The 19,006-nt window shown below is 36.1% G+C and overlaps 1 protein-coding gene across 1 annotated transcript; it reads left to right on the forward strand.

Moving 5' to 3' along the window:
* Nucleotides 1–314: 314 nt before the first annotated feature.
* On the forward strand, nt 315–17,076 carry NETO2 (neuropilin and tolloid like 2). The gene is made up of 8 exons (XM_010717982.2): nt 315–417; nt 1,832–1,972; nt 3,890–4,138; nt 6,137–6,181; nt 6,271–6,398; nt 9,123–9,351; nt 12,690–12,803; nt 15,376–17,076. The coding sequence occupies exons 2-8, from the start codon at nt 1,933–1,935 to the stop codon at nt 15,954–15,956; spliced, it is 1,386 nt and encodes a 461-aa protein (XP_010716284.3). The 5' UTR covers nt 315–417; nt 1,832–1,932; the 3' UTR covers nt 15,957–17,076.
* The last annotated feature ends 1,930 nt before the right edge of the window (nt 17,077–19,006 follow it).

The following is a 19,006-nucleotide window of genomic DNA, read 5'->3' on the forward strand; positions in this document are numbered from 1 at the left end:
ATATCTGCCAAACATCTGAGTTCACGGTATGAAATTATGTAGAAAATAGATACTGTTTAATTTTATAAAATGCTTTCAAATTAGTAGATACTCTACAGAAGATTCTTGAAGTCCCCTCAAGCAACAAATGTCTGCTTTCATATAGGCATTCTTAACAGCCTGGAAGAAGAACCTGCAGTGCACTTAAACTGCACTGGTTTCCTAAAGCTGAAATGTTAAAAAGCACATAAATGCGTACTTTTGTGTGTTCTGTGTTGTTTTGGCTAGTGATTCTAGGATTTGTGTGAATAGGGACTGCAGAAAATGGTATATAATTTTGTTCAATTACTGATGCTTTTCCTGTTCAATTTTTCTTATCAGTGTTGCTAGTTACAATCCTTGTTGTGGAAGGGATTGCTGTTGCACAGAAGACACAAGGTACAATTTTGTTTTGATGATTTTCTTTCAAAAAAAATGTATGAGTTTTACAGTTCTGGGTTAAGCCATATAAATCAAAGAAAGCAGCTGTGTTCAGATACTAGTAGGTCTTCTCCTCTCCCCAACCCAGTTAAAAAAAGAAGATGAAGGTTCACTTACACCATTAAAATTCTGTGGTTTTGGACTTTAGAGGATGGGGGGGAAGAAAAAAAACACACCATGGAAATCCATATTTTCTCTATCTGACAACAAGCTTTTCAAGTAGTCCACCCACAAATGTTTTTGAAGCCAACACCTCCTAAGTGGGGAAGGCATTAGTTTCATGTGACTTATTTTGTCATATGTGTGATTAATCCACACATAGGTGAGAAGAATTCCTTGAAATGACACCTACATAATTTCCTAGAACAGTTTCTGCAGGAGAGACTAAGATTTTTTCACCCCCCTAAAAACAGGCTGCCAAGTTATCAGAGGAAGGTGATGTAATTGACTATAGGCAGCTATGACCCATATCAGAGTGGACTGAAAGGTCTGCAAGGAAAAACTGTAAACATAAATAACACTACGAGAGCATCCCTCTGAGGTTTGGGAAAATCCAGCAGAGAGGATATCCTGTTTTCTCTCTAGTTCGGTTGGTATCAAAGAGGTCGAAGTTACTTAAAAACAGAATGTCAGAAGGATCTTACTGATCCAAGCCCTAGCTCAAAGGATAAGGAAATCTGAACTAACAAAGCTTCTGTGCATGGTCTAGCATGGTGCGTAAGCTTAGTAAACTGCATCACCTCAGCTACAGAGCGTATTTCCCTGCACATCTAGAAGAGATCTTTGATCTTAAACGAGCCCCTTAGCTACCAGTGCAGTCTAATTACTGCTAGTAATTTTAACTACCATTGCTATATTTAGCTTATTTACATATCAGAAGCATTTTGTATTGCAACATATTATTGTAAATAGCCTAAGGGCCATGTACTTCAGTTTACTCTGGAATCAAGGTCAAAAATGGTACACGCTAACAAATATTTTGGATTACATTTGCACAGGAATGGAAAAGATACAGACCATAAAATAAAGCTGTTCTACTGGCAACCATAATGACTATTTGTCTTAGAAAAAAGCATCAAGGAATCTAAACTCGCTTCGATAAAAAAAAATTACACCCTCTCTTCCTTTCCCAAGGACTACTGTACAGATCTGGTATTCAGAAACCATGATCTCATCAGGATATACCACATCATAACTTAAACAAAAGATTTCCCTAGCTATATATTAACAAGTGGCATATGTGATAAGATGGATCTCAACCAAAACATTTTTTTTAATATAGGCTATGCATTATGTCAGTGTTTTACTTGTGAAAAATGAAATCTGCACATTTGCAGGAGACATTTATTTCATCACTTTATTTTCCCTGAAGGTGGGCAAAATATTGGATTGAATCGCATCCCTCCTACCCAGTGTGATAACTGGGTACGGACCAGTAATGGAGGACACTTTGCTTCACCAAACTACCCTAACATGTACCCACCAAATCAAGAGTGCATCTACATCTTGGAAGGTATTGGCTGTCTTTGTGTTTTGCTGTATTGTAATCTTACTGTCAAACAGATTATGTCAAATTGTTAAAACTGTGACATTTTACTATACCGTCAAGTATCGCATAACCATATTTGTAATATAATCAATTCTGCCATCCTTTGGTTTAGCAAGAAGCTAGATGTGCTCTCTCAAGTAATAAGAGCAAGTTAATATAAAAGGCAATCATGCAGGAATTATCAATATGGAATAAGACATACCCTCACAGCCTGAAAAAGCAGCATCAGATCTACTGTAATCTATGAAGGCAAAGAAATATTATGATAAAAATTGTAGCTTACCTTAATATCACTTACGATATTGCTGATAATAAATTGCAAAAAATGGCTGAAGAACCATTTTAGCATTTACCAGGCCACACTGTACTAGGCTAAGTGTATCTCAGAGGCAGAGGATCTTTATGCGGCCCTTTATTAATAAAAATACCCACACCTGTCTGTCACCATAGCTCTGTACTAAAAATGGAGGTTTATTAGCACTGCTGAGGTCACTACTGAAGTCATGCAATGGGGACAAAAAATTCATTAACTTGATAAAACACAATCTGATGGGAATATCTTGGATAAGGGCTGTAAGACTTGGGACACACTAATTATTTTTCCTCTTACTAGAATGCATCCAAAACCTGCTGAAGTCAGCTAGTAAGCTTCACCATCAGATTCATATCAATTAATTATGTACATCAGTAACATGTTCCAGTGAGTTTTTATTTGTACTGGTTAACAGAGACCCTCAATTTTGCTTCTGTGCTTGTGCAGAGGATGTTTTGCATCTTCCCTGCCACCAAGTACCTGAAGAGCAGATATTCTGTCCAACTTCAGAGTTCAGACATAGACATACCAGACCTAATGCTGGATCTTCCTTGTGCAGGGCAGTTTCCACAGGGCACAGAATTGTTTTCCGTGCCTCTGTCCTCACAGTTATTACTGTGGCAAGAAATAGGCAAGACAAAGTTCCTCTACAATTTCTGACTAAAACATTGTCCTTCCAGACCACTACAGTATGTGCAAACTAACAGCCAGGAATGTCTTTAACTCTTGTATAATTAAGGTGTAAATATTAAACACTATTAGAGATGTATAAATAAATTCTTTTTGCATCCAGCAGAAGCAGACAACATTTGGTTTGTTAATGCTGTCATTCCTGATGCCAGTTAGTATCTGAAGGTTCATTTAGGATAACAGATGACAAGAAAAACCCTAAATCTATACATACAATATAAAGGCACGGTTTCACTACAGATGTGAAAGTGCAGTCAGTAAGTAACCTTAGCTGTACTCCATCAGGATTTGGGAGTCTGATCCAAATACTGGTTCAGACTTAAAACCATCTCTCTTGTACTGATCATGTAAATGAAGCCATTTACACTTTTCTGAGTATTCTAATAGAAGATGTCTCCAGCCAAAGCATCTCCAAATTTGGGCTTACTGTTTAGGAAATATGCCAGTGATTTCTTGAGATCTTTTTCTTTTCCATTCTTTTCTACATCCTTCAAAGTTTTTTCCTCTTTTATGTATTTTGGCCCCAAAGAACATTATTTTTAATTTATATTTTAATATTTATCCTTGCTTGAATACCTTTGCATAAACGTTGACATCTGTTACATGTGATATTTTAAATTCATGTCCTTGCTTAATATTCAATTATTAAAAAAAAGAGAAAATACTTTTTAATTCCAAGAAAAAGTATGAATTTTTCAGTTGTTGAATTTTTGGTACAGTATACCTGAGTTTTTGGAGCAGACTGCCAGATGTAATTTGAGAAGTGTCCAGTCTCTTTTGTTATCTTGCTGTTTTGGAGGTCTCTCCACTATTTCATGTCTTCATGCTTTTTCTATATAGATCTGCATTTAATCTTTTGCTTAATTTTTTATGTCTAGCTGCTCCACGGCAAAGAATTGAGTTGACCTTTGATGAACCTTATTACATTGAACCCTCATTTGAATGTCGGTTTGATCATCTGGAGGTTCGAGATGGACCTTTTGGCTTCTCCCCTCTAATCGATCGTTACTGTGGTCTGAAAAGTCCTGCACTAATTAGATCAACGGGGAGATTTATGTGGATCAAGTTTATTTCTGATGAGGAGCTGGAAGGAAAGGGATTTCAAGCAAAGTACTCATTTATACCAGGTAAAGATACTTAAAATTAACAACCAAATTAAAGACCGTTTGCTCCCACTGAACTCTGTGGATGTGTTTATGCTGGCAGTCAGAACTGTATTTAATTGTAAATACTTATAAGGGCAAAAGTGACATACAACACTTAGAGATAGACCAGTCCTGCTAATCCTGTAGCATTCTTGAATAAAAATACTTGGGAAAATTGACTGAAAAGAATTACAGGTTTATACTTTCCTAATGAAGAGGACAGTTGATCTTGTTTGTGCTGAAGACTTTAGCAACTTCTCTCTTTGGTAACTCGTACCAGGTCCACCACTGTAGGCTGGTAGCTGGCGTTTTCAGCAGCCTATCTTCTAGGAACGTACGACATGCTGACAGAAACACCTGAAGTCAGTCTATAGCAGGACTTCCAGCTAGATGCAAACTATTTTAATTTTCCATTACTGAAAAGCCTGAGGAAACACATAGACAATATAAATGTCAGCTATCAATGTAACTAGATTCCCACAAACCACCAACTCAGAAAACAGAATTGTTCTTTGCTCAAAGTACCGAGTTGTTTTCAGGGTATGAAGGAACAGATCATATGCTGACTGTGTCTTTAGACAGACAACAACTAATCTGCTCTGTGGGGCCACTTTAAACTGGCAGGACATTCTTTTCACAAGTAAATTTGACCTGATATCCTTGTACAGTGCTTGACTGCTGTATTTCATAGATACAATACATGTGTAGTATCAGCACTTTATTGTCCTTTGGGACAAAACACAATATACAAATGTCAGCTCTACTACTGCTATAAATGGATACATGGCCATAACTATTTTATGCTGTCTTATGTAACCAACTGGTCTTTACCACTACAGCATGTGAATATACTACACACAATTATGTATTATTATTTACAGAATGTATACCTTGCTAGGGATTTAGACTTGCAAACTCTTCAGATTAATGTGGTAACCAGTCCACCGAGAGTGATCCACTAAAATATTTCCACAGGGACAATACTTCTACATTTTGCTAAGTCCATTTCTACAGTCATTTCATTAACATTAGTTCCAAAACTAATTTAACCCAGTCCCAGGCTGGAGTACTTTCTCTGCTTAGGCAGACTAACATCTCACACACACATACACACTAGGATGTATGTGATTTCCGTGGTGATTTTCAACACAGCACCTGGGAAAGCATGCAATTTGTGGGGAAACAGAAACATGATCACTGAAATGTAAACCCTGGACATCCCAGACCACTCCAGACCCAATTTTAGCCAAGTCCCAGTCCCAGTAAAGTTAAGTACCATCATCTAACCATTAAAAAAAAAGTATATTATTAACTCACTACTAGAATACATATAGTATATTAATACAGTTTACTATGCAGATATGTTCAGTACATACACTTTGCATTTAGAAGAAGGTACATTAGAGGAGCAATTAAGGCTGAATTCTGCCCTAATTAATGATGTTTAGAACTGTGCTACTTGGCCTAATATAAGCAACATGAGTATCCAAAGAAAAAGTAACTAAGCTGTCTTCTTTATATTCATTATTAATAGAAATTAGCAATTTTGAAGTGTTGATACATTCTACAAAAGCACTCCAGTTCGCATTATTCTGAGCTAGACAGACAACTATCTGGTCAGAATGATGCACACAGAAAGGTCTCTTGTACTCTTGTGGAGCTCCACAGATTTCAGTGAAAAGTGGTATGGTTAAATTTCAGAATATAATGTAGAAACATAATGCCTAGTAATTTCTGGTGTTATGCTGGAAATCTGAGCTGTAAGTATAGAATTGCCTTAGTCAGCTAAGCTCAATCTTTATGAAATCATGTATTCTCTAAAAAAAGTTTGTGTTTGTACCTCCAATTGACTGAACAAACTTTCTAGCAATTTTTATTGTGACATAATAAAAATGGACATCATCTTCAGATTGTAATGAACCTTGAAGTGATTCTCAAGCATTGATAGCCCCTGTGATTCATGACTTCTTTCTATTACAGATCCTGACTTCACTTACCTAGGAGGTATTTTAAATCCCATTCCAGGTCTAGTATTACAATACCAATTTCTTTATATAAGAAATTTTGAATTAATATCATATTGCATTTGACAGCAAGGTATATGTTCTCCCTAGACTGCCAATTTGAGCTCTCGGGAGCTGATGGAATAGTACGTTCCAGTCAAGTAGAACAAGAAGAAAAAACAAAACCAGGACAAGCAGTTGATTGCATATGGACAATTAAAGCTACTCCAAATGCTAAGGTGGGTTTCATTCATATCATTCAGTATGTAATGGGTTTCCAAGTCATTACTAACAGGTAATAGCAATTTGCATAATGTCTCTCACTGAAATGAATTATGTTTCAGTGGCTTAGGAAATTCAGATAGATTATTCTGAAAATCCACGCATGCAGCAAGTCTACGGTGTTGTCTTCCTATTGTGTGAAACTTTAAATACAGAATAGTCTTGAAAACTGTTCAAGAAACATTTTTCAAGGACATTTGATTTGGCTTGTGCTTTTATTGGAAAACTGCAGGTAAAAATGCTGCCAGGTAATGCAGGTAAAATTTTGCTGCCAGTAATTCTACTGGGGAATTTGGTTCTATTTGAAGTCAACAAAGCTTTGCTACATTATCACAGCCTCTGATATAAGCCACACTTGGTAATTACTTAAGCACTGCACTGAAAAACACATAATTTTTTCTCTGTACAGCATACATATTTGTAATTTTGCTTCTGCATGTGTATTAAAGCACATGTTACTGCTTGCTTTTTCCATGTACATAAAGGATGAAAAAAAGTCTTTTTAATACCAGGACCTGCCACGATGACAGACCTAGTGTGTGCCTTCTTACCCACTTCTAGGAGTTAGTATTCAGCAACTTCCAAATCAATAAAACAACAACCTAAAAGGTAGTAATAAGAGGAGAAGACAAGAAACTGAAACTCCATTAATATATTTGAGCCTTTGAGGAAGTGACTAAACTCCCAAGAGCCCTGTACTAGTCTAAGTAATAGTAGCAGTTCTTCCAGAAACAATAATAAAACCATTTTCTCTCTGCATTTCCAGTCGAATGCAGCAGGTCTTATGCTTAAGTATTTTAATAAATTATTGAATGTTGCCAGAAGGCACAGTTGTAGTTGGGTCAGTTCTGAGACTAGATCATCATCCTAAATTATTGAGTTAAAGCATTACAGAAAAATAACTCTTCATATTTTACAAGTGGTTTCTCAAGCTTCTATTTTGGCTGAATTGTGATGATAAAACCCATTAGGTCTGATACGCTGCTGTCTCTTGAGGAAACAAAGCATAGACATTTTTAATTTCCTCAATTTGATTTTGTAATAAAAAACAAATTTTTAAAACTGACAACTGAGCGATAAAAGGATTTTAAATCTGCATAATATAAATTGAATAAATCACTCCATATTTCAGAAAATTACTAGAATAATCAAAATAATCTATGAGCAAAGGTGTTTTATATTTGCTTGCGTGGCACACAAACTGGAAGGAGCTTTTGCAGAGCTGAGCCTTTTCAGTGGAATTACTCCTTTGTTTTCATATGCAGAATAGCTCTACTGAAAAAGTTCTAATTTATTTTTAGTTTCCATTGTAATTTCACAGTACATAGATAAAGCCAATCATTAAATGAAAATATGAGCACCTGCAGCTCACGCCCATGTTTATGAGATACTATGACACAGCTGCACCTTTTCACAGAATGAAAGTGTTGGCAAGCTGCCTCTGGCAGAAACAGAAAGAAAGGAAGAGTCAGGGTGTACAAGTGTAATCAATCTCTTATGTGCTCTTTTACTGGCTTTTGAATAAATTCTGTGAAGTGTTGGGAGGGCATGTTTTTTCCCCACACAAAAGTATTGCTTTTGTTTCAGTGAATTCTTTGAAATCCAGATTTAAAAGGCTTCCACACTAGTTAAGGTTAAGAGCAGGATCTGGCAGAAGGACAGAAAAGCTGGTAGTATAGCAGTCATGCACGGTATTCATCCACAGTCTCCTTCAAAAATTAAACAGGAGTTGAGATTCTTGTCATTAGGCATATGCATGAAGAACTGTGCTGTGAAAAATGCCTTTGACATTCACAGCATCAGCCAGAGAGGCAATTGTACATGCAGGCAGCCAAGACCCATGCTTATCTGAAGAGTACAGTGAGCACCTGATGGATTATGACCCCCTCTCCCACAGTGTAGGAGACCCAAGCCCCTACATGGGTAGATTTCTTCTCTGGCAAAATAATGGATAGCTTGAGAATTCTAAAGTTTAAATAAGGTCTTAATTTAGAGGTGACTTAACTACATATCTCCTCAACTTTCGCTAGAATTTTGGAAGTCCCAAGACTGACATAACAAGGGATTAAAAACCTCAGTGATCTTTCTATGCACTTGTAACCAAATTACAGTCTCTCCCAAGTTTCCCAGCAAGATAAATTATTTGTTTACTCTCCAAGTATTCTCTTGGTCTTCTAATTTCCCCGCTGTGTATGATCTACCACATATGTTGCCTTTACTTGTGTTAAATTTCTATTTCTGCAGGAGTTGTCATTGGCTTAATTGTATAAATTTGTCCTAGGCAGCCAGTTTGCTTTTCTCCCACTTCCATTTTTATTCAAATTACTCATGTCTTGATGGCTTATGTCTTTTGTAACACTGCTACGGATTAGTAATTAGCTTCCACCATTCTAAAGCAACAAACTGTGATGAATTTATTTTGCTTCAGAGCTTTTCTGACTAGATTCCTTTCCTTATATTTTAGTGTTATTTTTATGAATTAAAAAGGCAAGAGAGCAGTCAAAATTCCACCAATATGCTTCAGGACTCTCATGCGTTTCTTGCATCTGCTTTCGAGTAACTGACTGTAGGCTTAATAAAGGTCTAAGCGGCTTAAAATATCTTATTCAAGATTTCCTAAAAAGAAAATTGTCTTCTCTGTATTACTTTTCCTGGAGATATTCATTTGTTTTTTCTAACAGATCTACTTACGATTTCTGGACTATCAAATGGAGCATTCCAATGAATGCAAAAGAAACTTTGTTGCTGTATATGATGGAAGCAGTTCTATTGAAAACCTGAAGGCAAAGTTTTGCAGCACTGTAGCAAACGATGTCATGCTGCAGACCGGAACTGGTGTGGTGCGAATGTGGGCAGACGAAGGCAGCAGACTAAGCAGATTCAGAATGCTGTTCACTTCATTTGTGGATCGTAAGTAGATTCCAAAGAGTTCATTCTCCTGGTATTGGGTCGCCTCAAGAATTATAGGAAAAGCTATAACTATACCTTGTGCAATAGGAGCATACACTCAAAAACAATGTTTCCTTTGGGTAGGAGTAGTTAAGTTAAATACTTGCCTTATTACAGTTGCACCATATTTCCTGGAAAATGACTTTCCTTAGAAGTTTTATTTTTCATTCGAATTCAATACCAATGCAGCCTTAGTGTAGGTCATTCTTACTGAGTACTACAGACATGCACAGACTTACTTAAAAGACAACAACAGGACTGAAGCACCCAACTTCTGCTTCCCTGCCAGACACCAGGACAGGCTCTTCTCAAGCCCACACCGGATGTTCAAAGGACAAGAGAATGCTTGTGACCGTGCAGAATCCATCCAGAGTCTGGATCTTTTTCCTACCCACAGCTTCAACCACAGATCCACTCCTACTACACCTAAGTTGTTGCCTCCTTTCTCCACTGCACGTGACTCTAAAACAGTCCCACGTGTGCTTCCCCTGCTAAGCCCAGTTATGGCACAACCACAGATAAAACAGTTAAATTCTAATTTATTAAGAAACCTATATTAAAAGCAGAGCTGCAAATGCTTTTCTCAGTTTCTATTTGGATTCCATAGCCTGCATTAGAGACAACAAGAACAATGCCTAAGATGATTCTTAAAAGCATGCTGTTTGTGAGATCTTCCAGGTGAAGAAAGCTCTCTGAACTTAACTGAATTTTGTTGCCTCACATGTTTACAAGGGACTACATGGTCCACATTGCAGAACCTGAAAACTGAAGTGGCATCTTCAGCACAGAAGTAACTATGTTCGGAACTGTAGACTAGATCTGAGATCTATGGGGAGAACTGAATAAAACTTATCTGCCACTTCAGGAGATGGAGCTGTGCTTTCTGCTGAAAGTTTTCAACTTCCACTTGAGTACAGGTTTACTGTCAAAGAAGTAACTTCTTTTGACAAAAGTAACAGTCCTGAAAGGGATACTGATCACCATCTTGGAAAAATAATTCAAGTTACAGGTAACAGATTTTATGTTCGGCTCCATCACGCAGGATATGTTAACACAGGATGGAAGTTACTTTCTCTGCAACAGTCTTTGTAAAGTAAGAGTAATTTAAGATAATTTAAGATTATTGCTTAATGTTGTATACATGATAGTAAGAAGCAATTGCATGTTTCAGAAACTACTCTATTGCTTAACCTGCAGTGGGCATTTAATCAAATTTAGTTACGGTGAAGTTTTAAGCACAGCTTATCAAATTTATAACAGCTTTTCCAGTAGTTTTTATTTCACGATGGTTAGTAATATAATATTACTGATAGTGCAGGTTATTCCAGCTTTCAATCTCAAAAAAGCAATGAACTTTGGCAGGGGAAATTATCCACTTATATTATAGATACTGGGGGCAGGGGAGAAGTCAAATGCAAGAGGCTGAAACAGTGCCTACTTCTAAGGGTGGATAACATTCCTTACTGACAATTTTAAAGTAATTCAGAAGTCATTGCCAGAGTAGAGTCTGCAGTGCTACACTGTTATTTTTATTTATCTTCTAACTATAGATACTGTCTTTCTTGGATAGAGTAATTCAAAAGTACGTGTTTCTCCTGTATTTTTAAATAGTATATTGATAAGCAAGTTTTCTAACTGAAAATGGTGAGTTTCAGCTTGTCTTCTTTTCAGATCTCTAAGCTATTTATTTCTATTACCTTGCTAATGATCTGTAATTATAAGAAGCCAACCATGAAAACAATCAATATTTCTGAAAAGATTTGCATAAATGAACTAATTATGCAAGACAGTCACCTAACAAATATTTAGTTCTCCTTACAGTTCAGCTACCAAAAAGATCAATGTGTCTCATTCCTGGCTTGATTCAGTACATGAACAGTTCTGTATATAAAGAACACTGAATGCTGCACCAGTCTGAGGCAGCTGTTGAGATAAGAGTCCAGCTATGTCCTTGAAGTCCTGGACTGGAAGCAATCAATCACTATAACTGGTAGACAAACTTCGTACTCTCTAAATAACAAACAGTGGAAAATGAAGTTCATTTGTCCTATTTTTATGGGCCCATGAACAAAAACCATCACCCAAAAATTGTTCAGGAAACTACACAGGAATGTAAAATAGAGAATGTGCTGGTGAGTAGAGAAGCAGCAGCAGAACAGGAAGACATGACTGATAGGGTTAGGGAATGCCAATTTGAATTTTCTTCTCTTCCTTAGGCATAAATTCTATTTTTGTCAATGAGAGTCTGAAGCCTAAGAGGCAGAATAAGTGAGAAACATGCTGTACACAGGACTTGTCATGATGCCCTGTTGCATCCTTTGGGTTTTGCTTTAAGTTTTAGAAGATTAAGGCTGCTCAAAAATAAATTATCCCTATGAAACCAAGTAGTAGAATAATGTCTGTCACAACATCTATGCTGCTATGTACTGATTTCCATAAAAAAGAGGCACTTCTATAATAAAAATATCACATTACTGAGACAGAAAATGGAAAAACTAATTTCTTGTCTTGTGTCCTGAAGTCATAGAGACCTCCTCAGTTATATTATACACCATCATGAAAACAGCCTTTTTTCTTAAGTAGCTGTCTAACGTCGAGAACTTACGTATAACATGCATGAATACACAGAATCTTTAGAGGAACTTTTTAGTTAAATTATTTCTTCAAATTTCTAACTATATGTAAACAGATAAAAAGATAAACTTTACTCACTTAATCCCTGCATTAGCTCTAATAGGAGGATCTAAGAGCTTTGATTCACAAGCAGAAGTGACTTAGATGCCCCCAGTTTCTGAAATCTCTTGCAGTTTCTGAAACAGGCCACCGCAAGCTGAAATCTGATTTGTCTTAACATATTAATAGACTCTAAAATGCAGATGTTCAGGAACTGCTTCACAACCAGCTATACCATCTACACAGCAGATGCACAGCAGACTGAATAAATTTATAATTGATGATGAGCATGTGATTTAAGCATTAAGCCTTTAAAGACAAGTGTTAAATCCTTCTTCCATTATCTGTGTCAGGTGACTTTTCTTTCTGCCTTGCATTCTGAGCAAGAACATTTTGTTTGTAGCATCAGAAATGCACTGGAAAGCAACAAAATGAACAAGGGAGTAAATCATCTGATAATTAGTAATGTGCATAAGAACTGATTTTGTTTGAAATTTTAAAGAGAACGTGTGTGTTAAAAATTACAGGAATTTACTAGTTTTTTTGTGTTCTTGTTTTTTTTTTCTCTCTTGCAATTTCTGAGTTACTGAAAATCCCTAACATTTTCTTCCTATTCTCTTCTGCAGCTCCCTGCTCAGGCAACACTTACTTCTGCCATAGCAACATGTGCATCAATAATTCTTTAGTCTGCAATGGCATTCAAAACTGTGCATACCCCTGGGATGAAAATCACTGCAGAGGTAAATAAAGTGCAAAGTATAGCCTTAATGATCCACACTGGTCAATTTGCCTTTCAGGAAAGCCATGAAATTATTGTCCTGGAAATAAGCTGAAGACAGCAATTCTCCTAATCTCAGGAAGCTGTTGCAAGTTTTTACTTAAACTCAGGAGGCATGTAAGCATATTGAAGATTAATCTACTCTTCAATATACTCTTCATTTTAAAAGAGTGTTAGCTTAATAATCAGTAGAATTCAGCATTTACCAAGTTGCATCTTACCCATTCCTAAAAACTTAAATGAAGCAAGGACTGAAGGGACAGGTCGTATCTTTTATCACCAAAAGAGAACAAAAATAACAAGATACAACTGGAAAAAGACAGACAAAACTTCAAGCACAAAGTCTTTTTCAAGACTGAAGTAGACACAGCAGTCTTCAAAGATAAAATTATATATATATAACTTAATTTTTCAGAGTTGGAACAGAAGCAGTTTAAAGTAAATAAACAATTTTCTCCTAAGAAGCAAAACAAACAAGTTTGTTCTCTGACAAATTAAAAGATCTGGAAAAAAAAATCCTGAAAGATTAAAATGCATACTCAATTTCAAAGAAAATTTCTTCTCATTTGTACAAATGGTCAAAGCTTTTTGTAAGGAAAATCTAGAAATAGTTTCAAGTAAACAGTATAAATAATACATGGTGCTTTAATATGCTCTAATGCAAGGTGTGTTACACAATGGAAGTATTACATATTACGTAAGGATACAGCTGAAAAACATGATCCATTACTCTTAAGTTTTCAATTGGAAAATAAGTTTCCTCTAAATAATCTTTAGTTTTCATAATATTCTATGTTCCCTATCATGTGCCACTTCTAGATGTTTCCCATCTCTGCAAATACTCTTCTAGAACTTCACCTAGAATCCACATTTCATTATTATTCTGTAGTATTTAAAAATAAATTCCATAAGAACTGTACCACCAATGAAGAAAGCCTTTCCCAGTACTTGTACATGCTGCAACTGGTGCAGAATAACTTACCATGTTTTATGTCAGTTACAATTTAAATTCTGCTTTAAAAGTTGCAGAGCATATATAATCACAAGACAGCTGACAGCTGGATCCATCTTTCCAGCTCAGGTAGAATTGAGGAGATTGATGCAACCAAATGAACATTTTCTATCTTTAAAAAGAAAGCTTCTCAATTGTTCCCAGTTCCCTCAGGCACCTAGAGTTCTAATTTAGTCCATGTCCATGACCACCTAAATGTGAGCATGTTGTGACCTACCTTATGCCTGCAACCGAATGGGGCATAAAGATTTTAAAAACTAAAAGCATAAGTCATGGGCAATTTCTTTGAAGTGGCTGGGGAAGACATCACTTTTGATTAAGACCTTTATGATTAAAAAATATCCAAGAATTAAGAAACCTAGATGCATGAGAAAATTATCAGAGCACTGAAATTCCTGTCTCTCACAAAAGTATGCTGACAAGACTGAAACTCAGCAGAACAAAGGGAGAGACCTCCTCCTTGCCATTAAAGACATAAATGTAAGAGTAAATGGCCTAAGCTGTGAAGTGTAACAGTATTTCAAGTATTGCTTTCTAGCCAGTTCCTTGGGACCCCATGTAGTATATGGGTGGTTTTAGTCTACACTGAGGGTATGTAACACTTCTTGTGCAGTGTGCGCAGTACTTAGGTGCTAACAGACATACCCAGATGCCAGAAGCTCAATACTGGAAAATACATAATAATTAGGAAGTGTTTTCTTCTACAGTCTTAAATGCTTTTTTTTTTTTTCCCTCTGGTAGTGAATATAGCGGATTCTATTGGTGTAGAATTCTTTTGGTCTTCTGAAAGTAGTACTCTACAGAACAGAAATCCATCTGGAAAATTTTAATCGTAAAATAAGAATGCTATATATGGAAAACCATTTTGTTCTGATGCTGCCATCTTGTGTGTTTTCACATGAAGTACTATCCAAAAATGCCATATGATCTGGTAGTGTTTTTTGCCCCCTTCTCCCACTTTTACCCCCAACAGACTATTAGTGCACAGTTACAACTGGAATATACCTCTGCTGAGTTTCCCTGCGTTGCAGTCTTTCTAGCAGAAACAGACACTAAATTTCCAAAAGATGTGAAAACAAGCAGCCAACCTTACATTGTCACTGTAGTAATATTCAATTTTAAAGAACAAACAGATGCATTTAAATCCAAGTTTTCTTCCACTGGCATCAGTGGGAACGTTAGCAGCACAAGCATACTCTGATAGGAGAAGCATCTGTAGCTGTTCAAATTGTAGATTGTGGAATGTTAATTGATCAATATAGTCCCAGATGACTAAGAGTGCACTGGCCACAAAGTTACACCTGCCACTAAATTATGATATGCCAGTCACTAATGAAGGTAGACAATTAGACTTGTCTAAAGGACGAATCCTATTGACATACAGTATAGTCCTGGTACCATGAAGTCATTTAATTAGTAGAACAGCACTTACCTGGTGATCACAGTTGCCTATTTCTAATATACAATCCAAAGTGTGGAAAATACTGAAAGCCTTCTCATAATCCCTACTTTTTCTTTGCAGAAAAAAAAAAATCTGGATTGTTTGAGCAAATCACCAGAACACACGGAACAATCATTGGCATAACATCAGGGATTGTTTTAGTTCTTCTTATTATTTCAATTCTAGTACAAGTAAAGCAACCTCGCAAAAAGGTTATGGCTTGCAAGACTGCTTTCAATAAAACTGGCTTCCAGGAAGTATTTGATCCTCCACATTATGAACTCTTTTCACTGAGGGACAAAGAAATTTCTGCAGATTTGGCAGATTTATCAGAAGAACTTGAAAACTATCAGAAAATGAGACGCTCTTCAACAGCTTCCAGATGCATTCATGACCATCACTGTGGCTCTCAGGCCTCCAATATAAAACAAAGCAGGACAAACCTCAGCTCCATGGAACTTCCCTTCCGCAATGATTTTGCACAACCTCAGCCAATGAAAACATTTAATAGCACATTCAAAAAAAGTAGTTACACTTTCAAACAAGCACATGACTGCCCTGAACAAGTCATAGAAGACAGAGTGATGGAGGAGATTCCATGCGAAATCTATGTTAGAGGAAGAGAAGATACGGCACAAGGTTCATTATCTATTGACTTTTAATTTCCTAGTGAAGGCGGTACCGGTATACATAAAGGATGCTTGTGTATAAGGACAGTGTATATATTAAAAGTGTATGATATGCAGCGTGTGAGATGCACACACTTTTAGCTTGTTATACTTCAAATTAAAAAAAAAAAAAAAAGTCTTCATAATTAATTCTTGCTGAACAGTGGACTTCCTCTCACTTTTCCAAGCTACTTATTCAGCAAAGCAAAAGACAGACTTTGCATGGAAATTTGAAGTTAAGAATATTGGAGGAAGAACAACAGCCACTGCTATTATATAGATCAGCAAAAACAGTGACTACTATTCTCCTCTTCATAGCATTTTCTCTTCTTTAGATGTCCGCTTTTCAAGGCAATTTTAATACCTCAGTTACATAAATAAAAGTAGTTAAGCATACCATATGTATGTCAACATAGGTGTCTTATTGTATTTGTCACATTGAAAGAGTTGGAGTTAAGTGCCAGTTAAGACTCAAGAATCACGTTACAGCCATCTGTTTCATCTTGCCTACCATTTTATATTGCCTTTAATTATCAGTTCCTCACTCTACGCTTTGTGAGAAATAGACATAAAGGATTACTGCCTTTTTAAAAGATATTGAGCTATATTAATTTGGGAATATGATCTTTGCAGCTTGCCATTAAACACAAATAAGTACTCACGTTATTCTAAATGCAGTCTTTCAAGAAGGCTTAGCATTTTAAAAGATTCTGCCAGTTATTATAGATCCACGTGACTCCACCGATTTCACAGCTCTGTGGTTAGAAAATAATTTTGCTCCTGTGTTTTCCAAGTGTTTACATGAACAGACCTTACTGCATATTTCTCTTTTAAAATAGCCTTTCAGTCCTTATGCAGCCAATCTTCCCTGCTGAAATCACTGATGATACTTTAGTTCATCTCCTGCCTCACTGAAAAGAATTGCTGAGATCTGTGTGATCACAAGGCATACGAAGATAGTGGAAACAAGGAGAAATCAAAGCAACTCTTATCAAGCTTTATGGATCCCTTCCTGTGCCCCTTGTTGCCACTTGAAAATTTGCATATTTCACATTTTTTAATGGTGGTTTGGACCTAATTTTAACATTTTTACAATATAGAATAGATTTGCAAATATTGTAATTCTCATTGTGGTTTTTTAGACTTTTATATAGTTTGATACTGTACAGACTATTTATTAAATCAAAATCTAGCACCTGTACAACAGGCTTGTTTCACTGTCCATTTTAGCAGCTCTGAATAACAGGCAGTGGCTGCTGTGTACCTTGCAATTTGCCAAGCACACACAGTGTGACTTCTGCATTAGCTTATAGTTTATTCCCTGATTTGTTTGGGTTCATTCTGCTATTTTGTTCACTATAAACCTTTTACTAAATGTGGCCTAGCAGCTTGCACTAGATATGTCCTTTATCTGTGTATGTAAAACCATATTTACAGTGAAATGCTTGTTGTGTTTACTACACTCCAAAGAGTAATATATTACTCCAGCAACTGAAACCTCTTTTCTTGAAGAGCTGAACAGGTATAACAACTAATGACCAAAAAGAAAAAAAGAAAAGAAAAAAATCTTACAAATGTTTAAAAGGAAATGCAAAATCTTATGAAATGTAAGAAATTGATTGGAGGAGGGTGAGCTGATTATCCTCAACACTTCCCAACTTCAAAATTAAGCCTGGCATATATCTAGAAAGTACATAATCAGAAACTCATTCATCAGACCCCTATGACTACATCCTGGTCTCAGCTGTTGTGCTTACTTGAAACAACTAAAGAGGGCATTATTTCTAGATGCATTTCATGCCAGAAGACAAATGTTTAGAAAAGAATAATAATAATAATATCTAGTTAATTTTTACTCAACTTTTTTTTAATATTTAATTAAAACATTTATTGACAGATTTAATTTACTTCTAATTAATTTCAGTAATAAATATCTCATTATTACCTATGTGGTACAGAATGTTATTTGCAACAGACTTCATTCCACATTCTTAAAACAAGAAATGACCCATGTAAAACTAGTATTTATGTCCATACTACTCTATAGTTCTAGGTTTGCATGATAAAGTTTCCTTTTTAAGGCATATTTGTCCATGTGATAAAATGTTGTGGTCCATATTCTTTCCTAAGTTACATTATCTTTGAATAGTTCACTTGTAATAATAAAATAAAATTTAAATAAATAATTTTAAAAATCCAGCAACCCTGCAAAGTGAAAATCTGTGGAAAAAAATAGGAAAAGCGGTCCTGAAGAATTTTCAAATGACCTGAATAATACTGCAGTCTCCATAGCAACTTTCCGGTGACATGGTCAGAACACAGCTGCTTTTTTCTATCCCAGAGCAGCTAGGCAAACTCCCATGACCAGTTACATCTTGTGTGTAAGGTTTTCTGGTAACCTCAGGCTCAGCTCTCCCAACTTCACTCTCTCCTCTTTCTCACTTTCTAAGTTATTGTCTGTGTGTGTGTAGCTTACAGCATAAAGCTGAGGTCCTGCTGTTTAGTTAACATCTGCTCCTGATTCCCAGTAGAGAGTGAGAGCTCTCCTGGAGGGAGGTTTGCAGTATTTCAGTAATAACAGACCAAACTCACACCGTGGCAACAGGTGTACATTTGAATAGATCTGAGAGGGAAACCAAAAGGAACAATGTCTTCTATAGACTTTTACAAATAAAAAGGACAGGAAAAACGAATATCTATTGCTGCTTGTTTTATTTCAGGTAAGGGGGAATTAAACACTGAACCTAAAAATCTGAAAGGAAAACTTTGTGTACTTCGTACTACATCAGAAACAGTAACATATATACATATTTCATTTAATGTTAGATTAAGCTATTTTGCTCTGCTTTAAGAAATAAGTGGTGACTACTAGAGTCAAAATTTCATTTCCAGTAGAATCAAACTCCTTTTACTACAGAGAAAATAAACAAGTAAATGAACTATTTGGTATTACTCAGTACAGAAAGCTGCTACTTTCAGCAAAAGAATTCCATATTGGTTTTGAAGACTCAATCGAGTTGGAGTTGATGTGTTCTTTTAACTTT

Source organism: Meleagris gallopavo, chromosome 13 (assembly GCF_000146605.3).
Source record: "Meleagris gallopavo isolate NT-WF06-2002-E0010 breed Aviagen turkey brand Nicholas breeding stock chromosome 13, Turkey_5.1, whole genome shotgun sequence".
Taxonomy (NCBI): domain Eukaryota; kingdom Metazoa; phylum Chordata; class Aves; order Galliformes; family Phasianidae; genus Meleagris; species Meleagris gallopavo.

Coding starts and splice junctions, on each gene's coding strand:
- NETO2 (XM_010717982.2), top strand. CDS start 1,933: ATGTACCCACCAAATCAAGAGTGCATCTACATCTTGGAAG. Junction 1,973..3,889: donor GTGCATCTACATCTTGGAAG/GTATTGGCTGTC, acceptor TTTTATGTCTAG/CTGCTCCACGGCAAAGAATT. Junction 9,352..12,689: donor GTTCACTTCATTTGTGGATC/GTAAGTAGATTC, acceptor TCTCTTCTGCAG/CTCCCTGCTCAGGCAACACT.